Source organism: Solea solea, chromosome 12 (assembly GCF_958295425.1).
Source record: "Solea solea chromosome 12, fSolSol10.1, whole genome shotgun sequence".
Classification (NCBI taxonomy): domain Eukaryota; kingdom Metazoa; phylum Chordata; class Actinopteri; order Pleuronectiformes; family Soleidae; genus Solea; species Solea solea.
In genome coordinates, this window is record NC_081145.1 from 18,301,772 (window position 1) to 18,313,426 (window position 11,655).

At 41.2% G+C, this 11,655-nt stretch overlaps 1 protein-coding gene across 1 annotated transcript in view; it reads left to right on the plus strand.

Annotated features, from left to right (window-relative positions):
• Positions 1 to 11,219, plus strand: part of ptpn9a (protein tyrosine phosphatase non-receptor type 9a) — a 48,764-nt gene extending 37,545 nt beyond the window's left edge. Inside the window, exons 4-13 of the mRNA XM_058645296.1 lie at positions 1,268 to 1,392; positions 2,299 to 2,404; positions 2,996 to 3,106; positions 4,493 to 4,809; positions 5,676 to 5,763; positions 6,094 to 6,163; positions 6,284 to 6,362; positions 6,452 to 6,602; positions 7,543 to 7,750; positions 8,899 to 11,219. Of these exons, the coding sequence (XP_058501279.1) occupies positions 1,268 to 1,392; positions 2,299 to 2,404; positions 2,996 to 3,106; positions 4,493 to 4,809; positions 5,676 to 5,763; positions 6,094 to 6,163; positions 6,284 to 6,362; positions 6,452 to 6,602; positions 7,543 to 7,750; positions 8,899 to 9,089 (1,446 nt within the window). The 3' untranslated portion in view covers positions 9,090 to 11,219. The remainder of the gene's footprint in view (positions 1 to 1,267; positions 1,393 to 2,298; positions 2,405 to 2,995; positions 3,107 to 4,492; positions 4,810 to 5,675; positions 5,764 to 6,093; positions 6,164 to 6,283; positions 6,363 to 6,451; positions 6,603 to 7,542; positions 7,751 to 8,898) is intronic.
• Positions 11,220 to 11,655: the final 436 nt, after the last annotated feature.

Sequence of the window (11,655 nt, forward strand, 5' to 3'; positions counted from 1 at the left end):
GAATCCATCAGTCAATAACTTGCACTTCACTGGGTCCCAGCTTGCTAATGTATTAAGCTGCCTTTTCACTTGACAAGACGGTTTTACATTATTTATCTGAAGGCATGCTCTCAGTCAGGCTCGCCTTTTAAACTTCACTCCAAGTGGTGTTCTCGTGCCAGAGAAAATGCAGTATTTTGTCAGCCAAAATAACAACCAGACAAATGCCCACTTCCAACTCACTAACACACACACACACACACACACACTCCCACTCTCCTGCATTTCCCTTCTTCCTTCCCTATTGACATGCCACAGTGGCATTGATGCTGTATATCCTCTTGTCTGACGTCTGTGTTCCCGAGCCTCGGCAGCGGGCTTCATATCCTGTCTGAGGTATTTTTAGCCCCCCCCCCCCATCCTCGAGAAAACATTTGCTCACAAAGACCAGCTCCACAGTATCTCTGGTGAAGAAGAGCCTCTCGTTGTGACACCAGCAGCTCTGACATGAAAAAAATATGCCCTCTGTGTCCCTCTCAGGAAGAAAGAATACATGCAGCATCAGGGCTGGCGAGAATTGTTCCTCCTGCTTGAATTGTTGACAGCCCCCTTTGGCAATGTGCCAGTAACCAGCATATGAACTCAAGTGCCCCCCTGTGGTCATTGTTCACCCTTCACTTCTGCATGCAGCTTCCATTTGGCACCGTTGCGTAAAAAAAAAAAAAACAGGCCTCAGTAATCTCCAATAAGTGGCTAAAAGTACCACATGATTTCTGAGGAAAGTCTGAAAAATTCCACTTGTACGAGTTGTTTTCATTTAAGAATAAAAGGTTTGTTGACTCATTATCGTAAAGCTGCTTTCAGACACGCACTGCACTCGTCAGCAGAAGAAGTCACTCTGGATATTCTCCTGCCAGCTTTCCTGTAAAATCTCTGGATCATGTCCAAGTGAGAGTATGAGAACTGAGCAGGAGACATTCTGGATAATCCACGGTGGGTGAATGGGTGAGTGTCCTGCTTCCTTCATGCTCCAACCAGGCGCCACTCCCTCACCTTGATCTTCCAGAGGGTTTCCTGCTGTTGTGCACATGTCTCACCCAGACAATGTCCCGCTGTGTTCGTCATATGGGAACAACAAACTCCGCGGAGCATTCAGACCCACATTTCCAGACATCCTGTCTGAATAACCTTAGAGAGTGAAGAGCAGTTGCCCCACCAACCAAGAGATGTGAGGTTTGGTCGTGAAAACTCGCAGCTCATATGATGTGTTCATATCGTGTCGTTTCAGAGTGTGCGGGACCCTTCAGGAGCTTCCATTGCCTTGTATACAGCTAAACTTCACCACCCTAACAAGACAGGTAACCACGTGGTGCTTCAGGCCCTCTTCTACCTCCTGGATCGGGCCGTGGAAAGGTGAGATCAATAGCCTGAATATAATCCACTTTTCATCTGCATTAAACCTGTACACTCTCTGTTATAAATACTTTGCATTTGTAAATATCACAGGAAATCTTTTTTATCTGTTTGCTCTTCACTGACCTACATTTTTTTTTTAAATCGAAGGCCAAACATTTACAAAAAAGTGTCACTGTTATTATTGAAAGGCGGTGAAATATTCTCTAAACACAGTGAATTATTGACAATCGGTAAAAGAAAAAAGAAAAAAAGCACGTCCACTCATGCCAAACTCGCATATACTGATTAATAAGATGTATAAATATGCATTTTGGTCACAAGTCTAAGCATCTCAGGGTAAAACTAAAAGTGTCAGACGGATGATTTGAGCTGTAATGATCCTCCAGGCGTTTTCTTTTCCCCCCCAGAGGAAAGGAATGTGGAGCAGACCATGTGCTAGGTGGCTGGTGTCTTAACACTTAAGGCCTTTTCTCTCTCCTGTGTAAAAAAGAATTCTGAAGCAGATTCTTTTTTTTTTTCTGTCCTTCTCAGTCTTTAATGGCTCAGAAATGTTGCCAAACCACACCAGCGTGACTCCAGTAAGGCCGCTGTCGGTGACAATACTGTGGAAATTCACCTGGGTCTTTTTGTGGGTATCAGAGATTTCTTCAGACACAATTGAGCGAGCGAGAGAGAGAGTCTGAGGTCTTTTTTTTAATGGTGGTATTCAACAACTGATGGCTTAATATTTTACCTCGAACCTTTAATAAATACAACAATTCCTTTATTCGTCCTGACAATTACTCGCAGTTAGATACATTTTCAAGTTAAAAGTATTCTTAGACATCTTTTCATGTCTTCGACATCAACTATACTGTGTCGTCAAAAGTCTTACTCTTATTGTTTGACCTTTTTTTTCTGTAGCTTTGAGACCCAGAGGAATGGCTTGGTGTTCATCTATGACATGGCCGGCTCCAACTACACAAATTTCGAGCTGGACCTGAGCAAGAAGATCCTCAACTTACTCAAGGTCAGACTCGCATGAGGCACAAGAGATATTTGTCTACATGTACCGTGTCCTGCTGCACATGCAGTAGTCTTTTTAAATATGGATTAAAATGAGTTTTTAAACCGATTCATACCAGGAATATGTTCATCCATAACTCGGTTGTGTCATGGTTGGAATTTTGTGGCTGTCCAGAGGGCGAGATTGATGAGACGAGGGAGGAATTACTTTATCCGTTCATTACGGCTGTGTTACTGCGTAATGTGGCAGTTACCTGCCATGTTTGTCTATATGTAAGTGGTTTACCCTTTAAGGATCTTCTATTATGTCATCTGAAGTCGACCTCAAACACTTATGTGACCACACTGAGCAGCAGGGGCATGCACGGTGTACTGTGCCCACATATTGATCTCAGCATTGACTGGAGATGGTGATATGTCCTCAGGAGAAATGCTTTTATTTTATATGCACACAGAGCACCACAATAGATAGATCTGAGGTAATTACACAAGTCTTTACATATTAGGGTCTAAAGAAAAAAAGACTAAAATCATTACTGTTGAGTCTCATTTAACATGTGTTTTTCTTTTTTGTGGTGCTGTTTTTCTCCACCAGGGGGCGTTCCCCGCCAGGCTGAAGAAAGTGCTGATTGTCGGGGCACCTGTTTGGTTTCGAGTGCCCTACAATCTGCTCAGTCTGCTGCTCAAAGAGAAACTCAGGGAGAGGGTAAATGAACAAGCGCTTTGTTTTTTTATTTTCACACGTCAGTTCTTCAGCTCCACGTTCATGTTGACACACAAACACAAATTCTGTTTGGATTTTCCAGGAACAAACGGTAAATGGGCTGTATTTATATCACGTTTATCAAGTCTTAATGGACGCTCATAGCTGCTTGACACCACTCATCTTCCTTTTACCCATTCACACGCTGCACATTCACAGCCGTCAGGAGCGACGTGGGGTTAAGTCTCTTCCCCAAGGACACATTGGCATCTAGTCTGAGTGTAGCCAGGAATCAAACCCACAACCTTCCAGTTAGAAGATGACTCACTCACCCCTAATAGTTGCAAGGTTCTCTCAAACCCAGTAAACCACTCTCTGTGTGTGTGGCAGCGTGAGTCGCTGGGATCTGTCACTCTGCACATTACTTACATTGTTTTGCTCCACGGTTAGTTATTTTTTATTTTATTTTTTTTTAAATATTTTTATTGAGAAATATGGCACATTTGGAAAAACAGCACTGTAAGCCACAGTTGTGAAAACAGAAAAAAAATAATAATTGTAATGTAATGTGCATCACAAAGGAGTAGTAAAAGAACCATATTACCTTCTTGTTTTTTTCCCTCTTTCAAGATGAACAAAATCCAAACAAATATTCATAAAACTTATACATTTTTTATAAAAAACAAAAGGAGAAAATGAAAAATAAATAAATAAATAAGCTAACACAAAACATAATCAAACTAACTACCTACAGGGGGATCCGTCAATCGAGAACGGTTAGTTATGAGATATGAATTTGATTCTTCAGTTTCATTGACTTCCCACTACATTTACATTTTCATGTCTAAAATGAACCTGGAGTCTTAACCCCTTAGAACACAGAGCATTCAGGCTGCTTTTTGTGTAGCACAACCTACACAATCTGGTGAAATTTTGTTTTCATTTTCACCAACTGTATAAACACACCTGAGCAAAAAGTACTCACAATGTTTAAAATCAGATTGAATTAGTGAAATTTGGAAATGCGTCACAGTTCAAACTTCCCTTGGCTCATTTTTATGAACATAAACAAAAAGAAAAAAAACGGTCTATTTTGTGACTTCTGCACAACTATCGCTACTTTATATCACGACTAAAAAAGCGATATAAGATGGTTCATAGCTTTGACTAAACAACACATAAGAAGACGAAAACACATTTTTAAAAGCCTGAATATGTGACCTTTTAAACCCCCCCCCCCCCACAGGATGTCCATATAAGGAGGTGTGTATTATTCCCACTGCAATTTACCACATGTGGCACTGATCTGTGCCGCATGTGCACCCTTGGTGAAGGGTTATCTTCAGTAGGTCCTGAGAAACCCTGCTGTGTTTCTTTTGCTAACCCCAGGTTCAGATGGTAAAAATGGCAGAGCTGCGTCAACACCTCCCCAGAGACTGTCTCCCCCAGCACCTTGGCGGTCTGCTGCCTCTGGACGCGTACAGCTGGAACCAGCAGCTGCTGGCGGGCCAGAACGGCAGCGTGGACCCCGTGGATGAGCTGGTGGCCATTCCTTTGGAGGACACCTCCATTCACATCCCCGGGCCCGAGTCCATGCGCCCGCAGGAGCTGCTGACACACCTCGGCAGGCTCCAGCGCTCGGGCATCCATCAGGAGTATGACGAGCTCCGCAAAGAACTGCCACCTGGAACCTTCCACTGTGCACAGTGAGTTCATGGTTGCACATACTGTAAATGCACAAGGCCTAAGGTTGACCTTCATTTCAAAAAGGAAATCGTCGGATTTCTTAATTCCCTTGTAAACAAAAGCAGCCATTTTATTTAGAAAGGATGTTTCAGAGTGACAGACAGAAGTAAACCCTGAAACTACTGCTTTGACTTTAGCTCTTTCTTGGCACGTTAAACATTTAAATGACTGGAGCATTGTGTTTCCGTTTTATTTAGATGATTTTAAATATAATGTAGCTCATCTCTTTTAGGTCTTATAGTTAAGGAACTCTTCGTCTCATGGCCTATTAGTGTTACAGGCAACAACATAGTGTAACATGTACTCATCCCAGCAATAATGGTTACCATCTTCAAATGAATTGACAGTATTTTCAGTGTGCTTTTTCTGACAATGTTAACATCCATCTCTCCATTTCAATCAATCAATCAATCAATCAATCAATCAATCAATGTTTATTTATATAGCACTTTACAATATCTGCAAGTTACTTTGCAAGTGCTTCACATAAAAAGAAAGAATAAAAAACACTCAATAAGTTTGCAGGAGTAAAATACACAATAAAACATTAAGGAAAACCAATAAATCAATAAAATTTGAATTTTTAATCTCCAGTCCATCACAGGGCCACATAAAGACAAACAAACATCCACTCTCACTCACAATTTAGAGTGCAATTTGCTTAATCCACAAATGTGCAATCCTCCATGCAGAATGGTTCCTTGTTCTGACCAGGTCACAAAACGACTATGCCAACCGTGTGGCCCCCAACATTTAACTAATATTAAAAATTAGTCTAATCAGGTCCATCATTTTTTTTTTTTGTGTTTGTGTTATTTGTCTACAGAGCAGCCTGCAATCAGGAAAGGAATCGCTATGGAGACGTGCTGTGCCTTGATCAAACAAGAGTTCGTTTGAAACCCAGACGAAATGAGGTCAGTGCTTCTCATTTGTCACACTGCGAGTGTCATTCATAGAAAAAGGAAAAAGACTAGTTGCATTCATGATCACTCGGCTGCCGAAGAAATATTCAAAGCTTCAAAGTTTTGACAGGCAGCCACGCTGGACTCGCGCCAGTGAGAATTCTGGCAGTCTGAGCAAAAGGTATAAACAAAGTACTTCGATTCGGTTGCATGTGCTTGAAAAGTAAGTGAATATTTCTGCAGCCGCACGGAGACAGCTGAGCCAAACTATCTTCCTAAGACTTTTCTTGAAATTGCACTGCCTTCAATTCTCAGGATAACACTTTGTTGTTATTCCCTCAGAGATCGGACTACATCAATGCAAGCTTCATGGATGGCTACAAGCAGAAGAATGCATACGTTGGTACTCAAGGTACATCAACTGTCACACGTTTATAATGAATGTATTCATCCAGGTGTGACTCATTAGGCTGGTATTTCTACACAATCAAGTAGACTAATAAAGATTATTTTCTCCTGTTGCACTGTGTAGGACCACTGGAAAAGACCTATGGGGATTTCTGGAGAATGGTCTGGGAGCAAAATGTGCTCGTTATTGTCATGACTACCAGGTAATTTCAGCAGATTTTTCCAAGTGGTTTGTCTTTTAAGTGCCGAAAGGTTTTATTTCATCACGTGTCCTCATGTCTCTGTGCCGCAGGACGGATGAGGGCAGTCGGAGGAAATGTGGACAGTATTGGCCGTTGGATGAAGGGGGACAAGAGGTGTACGGCCACATGGCAGTGGTGAACCAAAGGGTGGACCACCACACCCACTACAACCACACAACCCTTGAACTGCACAACACTGAGGTAAAAGCCATGAAGGACCACACGGATGCAGATCCTGAGTGGAAAGTGCATCATTTTAATTGCTCAAAAAGACTCAGGAAATAAAGCATCTCTAAGCACCCATTCACTTCTCTTTCTGGGTCAGGTGTAACCCTGACTCTCTGTGTGAGTGTAGTCACTGCTCCACGCCAAATAATTAAAGCCTGTGTAGAGATTAAAGAAACTGGATAACAAGTACAAAGTTAGGATCAGTTTGTTTTCAATGTTCCCCTTTCCTCAAATTGTAAAGGTACTGTGTTTAAAATTTACTGGTGAAGTTGCATGTTGCAGTTGAGTATCCGTCACCTCACACTGAGTTTGTGACCCCTGTTATAGAGTTTTGATGCTCACTGAGTGTCCAATATGGTCAGTACTGGGCTGGACATGTGGGAAAAAAAGTCGATATTCTTTTGAGAAATCAAGGGGTGGGAGATGTGAAGTTAAGATGACATCACGATATTCCATCGTGATATTGCAATAATGAATTTTGTGACGGCATTTCAATAATTTCAAAATAAGTGTTTATTTTGAAATGAAAAAATATATTGTTCACAACAAAAAATGTTTTTTTAAGAATCTGAAAATAAAAAAAACATACAGAAGTAACTCATGACTCGGCCACATATGGGCAGCAAGTTTGAGATATAAGATGTTAAGTTGTAGACACATGGTGGTCCAAAATGTTGGTAGAGCTGACTCTTCTACATACACACTATACGTGCAGATTATATAAAAGGCTTATTCTGGGGTATGGGAAAACAACAATTCTTCCACATCAGGTTATTGTACTCTTGGGAAAAAAAAAGTAAGAATAATTATTTCATCTTTAATTTCTGCCAAAGTAAAATTATTATTATATTATTCCTTTTTATGGCTGCAACACTGTTGAAATGTTTGGTGCTTCTTTCTTTGGTCCATTCAGACGTGTGAACAGAGACACGTGAGTCACTTCCAGTACCTCAGCTGGCCGGATTATGGCGTTCCCACCTCAGCTGTGACTCTCATCGACTTCCTGGGAGCTGTGAAGAAACAACAGAGGAAAATGGTGAAGGCTCTGGGACCTCAGTGGACGGGCCACCCACTGGGACCCCCAATGGTGGTCCACTGCAGTGCAGGGATTGGAAGAACAGGTGAGTCCTGAGACTGAACAACAACACCTAACTAAAGCTAGTGATACAAAAAGCTCTGCCGTCACTCCTCCTCTCATGAACATGTAACAGTGTCAAGCAACACTTCATTCTAAACGCTACAGACAGAATCATGACAGGAGGGAACATATTATACTGACTTTAAAATCACTTCACTGGTCCATTTTTTGAATCTATAGTGCATATCTGACCCAAAGCACTCTTTTTTAATTCTCTGTCATTGTAACCTGTTTTGAAAAAGTGTTAAAAATCAATCAAGGTATAATTGTTATGAAGGTCACATCATTAATGCCACTTTTCAACTACATGGTCCCGGCGCGACTCGACTCGGCATGGTATGATTTTTTTTGCGTTTTCCATTAGCGATAGTACCTGGTAGTTTTTTTTTAGTACCTGCTCGTGACGTCGCCAGACTGCCGGCCACTGATTGGTCAGAGTGTTGTCACTTGGAAGAGGCATGAGCGTGACGTCCGACACAAGAATCAAACCGAACAATGATTAAAAAAATACTTGCTTTACTCTCCAACATTTAGCATGGAAATGTCTAAAATCTCAATATTTAACAGAGGAGTCTGGTGTATTTGGCAACGGCACTGCTGGAAGCCTGCGATCACATCACAAACCCCTGCTGCTGTGTTTCAGTTCAGTGACTGTGTCAGTCGGAGTCTGTGCTCCGGTCATGCAGGAAGTACTGAACAATTATTTTGAATGAACTGATTCTAAAGATTCAGTTACACTGAAAACAACTGCTTTACAAGTCACTAGTCACGAGTTTGTGTGTGTCCCGTGTAAAACAAAGTCACGGCAGTTTCATGCAGCCGTGCTGTGATGACTCCGCCCACACTGAGGAGGTACTATAGTAATGGAAAACGACCAAACCGTGTGGAGTCCAGCCATGCTGTCCCGAGTCGAGTCGTGCTGGGACCATGTGGTGGAAAAGCGGCATTAGTTCAACAACATCCTCCAGAATGTTGATAACATTGAATACCTCACTATTATTAGTTCAGTAAAACGTAAAGATATAAAGGTTGGATTATTATATTTTTACACTGGTCAGTCTTGACATGCAAAATGTTATCAATAATGTTTCAATCTGTTTAAAAAAAAAAACAACAACCTGTTGTTGGCAGGTACCTTCTGTGCCCTGGACATCTGTCTGTCCCAGCTACAGGACGTGGGCTCACTTAATGTGTGCCAGACCGTGCGGCGCATGCGAACACAGCGAGCCTTCAGCATTCAAACCCCAGACCAGTACTACTTCTGCTACAATGCCATCTTGGAGCACGCCCAGAGACAGGGTCTGCTCCCTGCCAATCAGTGAGCCGCAGCGACCCCCCCCCCCCCCCAACCCCCCGACTCCCACAACCAACCCATGAGCCCCGAGCTTTCTGTGGTCAACCTGTTAACCCCACGCCGTCTTATGTGACCAATTAGTGACTCCAGGAAAGAAGCTGTCATATGAAACTCAAGCCATTCTTCACTGGCCAGACCAAGACATGATACCAACAATAAAACGCTCTACTGCTGAAATTGTGATGTTTCACTGTGATAACATTCTGTCCGCCAACAATGTGACATTTTGTTTTTGCTGAACATTTCTCAGAAAATGATGTGGCAGAGTGAACACACTGCTCCAGTGCCGATGTTTGGCCTGTGGTCAGGGACACTGTGTGAAATGATCGAGGTAATGCTCATTAGCCTTAAGTTTATATATTCCCCACTCTTTTAGGTATTGTTTAGGGACCTTTTGTGTAAAGGTGTAGTACACCCCCAAAATAAAAAAAAGTCAGTAATGTCAGTAACCCTCTGTCCCACGTCATTTAAAGCTCCACTGATGTTTTTATGAGTGCAGAACAAGAAGTTGGCGTCAACATGGCCGTGTCACAACTGCTGTAGAAAGTTTTTGTTGCTCAATTTCCCATCTGCACAAGTACTTTTTGTACAAAAATAATGTTATGGAGAGGGTTTTAGTTCAGTGCAAAGTCCAATTATCCATAACTGAAATACTCTTTCAAAAAGCTACAGAAGGAGAGTTTTTCCTGTCTCCAGTAAACGTTGCCTTCACTGCAGGGGGATTTTTTGTTTAGCAGATGGTCTCGTGGATGGTACGAACTTGTTCTGCGTCTGTCATTCTGAACACGAGGAGGTGAAACTACCCGAGGTGTCACTAGATGACAGTACGGAGGCCTGAAGAACATCCAAAAATGACCAGACTTACAGTATACACTCCCCCAAAAATGGCTGTTATGTCCTGTCTGTGATCACTCATTAAACTGCTGTCCATGTGATTCCCTCTTCAGGGTTTTGTTTTGTTGTTTCCCCCCAGTATATCCACTGAAACACAGATCCCTGCCCTCTCACTGAAACCTGGAGACTTTGTGATTGGCAGCACAGACAGTGACCAGTGTCTTTGGTTCGCATTGCCGTCAGGTTTTAGTGAGAGTAGGAATGTATTACTCAACCACACCTGCCATACGTACACACATACACCCTTGTTTAGAGCATTTCATGCTGCAGTGTCAAAAGCCATTGACGCATAAATCTGTATAAGTCATCACTTACGACCTCATGAATAGTGCAATACTTTTCTTTCTTTCTTTCTTTTTTTTTACACAAGTCATGTTTTAGCACTTTTAAGTAACTATTCCCAGTGTGCTCGGAGATGAGTCATTACAGTGGCTGTTTAGGATGGGATGACAAATCTTAATAGTAATCCTCTAGGTCTGCATGTGTTGCTGGGATAACTTGATTGTTGTTAAATTTAGCAATGCTTAAAAATATTTGGTAACACACCTTTTTCTTTGGACTCACTGTAAACGTCTGCATAAAGCTTCATTAAGACAGATCAAGAGGATTTTACAGGGAAAACCAAAATGAATGACTAATAGCTGAAAAAGCATGCACAAATGTGTGCCTATACACCCTACAAAGTCCTTCTTGTGCACTTGAGAGTCAGAAATTTAGTCAGTTATATTTACAATATTATTATTATTATTATTATTATTATTATTATTGTTATTGTGTTACTTTAAGTTCATCTGACTGTGGTGGTAATCTGTGCTTTCATCTGGTCCCAGTGTCTTGCCATGATTATCGAGTAAGTGTACAAGTACTGAGTGTTTGTGAGTGTGTATCATATTTTGCATTATGTTGTTGCCGGGTGAAAAATGTGTTCTTTGCTACAGAATTCATATTGAATTTTGCTTGTAGTGAAGCGATTCTTAAGTCTGCCGTCTGATTTTTAGAATTCTGTTTCCTTTCTGTGACAGATGCAAAATGTGCCCCCGTTTTATTTTTCTATTGTATTCAACAACCGTTTTCATACAATTACCCAGGATTATACAGTTATCTACTTTAATTTTATATTTGTTCTGTTATAACCTATGACTTTATCATTTGTATGAATATTAAATCAAGCTATACTGTAATAAATACAAACCATGTCAATGTGTTCAGGCTGTGTGTGTGGTTTATTTTGTTTGTTTGTTTGTTTGTTTGTTTTTTGCCGACCAAATATAAGACTTCTCTATAAAATAGTTTGAAATTGATTGAAAAATCATATTCTACCGCTTTATCCTCCACATGAGGGTTCAATTTAGAGTGTCCAATTTGCTTAATCTGTGAACTGTGGGAGGAAACCAGAGAAATCACACACACACACGGATAACATGCAAACTCAATTGATTTGGGCTGGAACTGTGTAGTGGAAAAGTGCCATTAGTGCACACCTGTTCTAAAAAGGAATGTCATTAAACTGGTAAAACTGATAAAACTGATAAAACCACACTCAGTGCTTCACTTTGAATACGAGAGTGCAAATTATTACTAGGTCACTTTTTGTGATTTAAAAAAAACAAAACAAGTGTGACTCTGTTTTGGAGTAAATA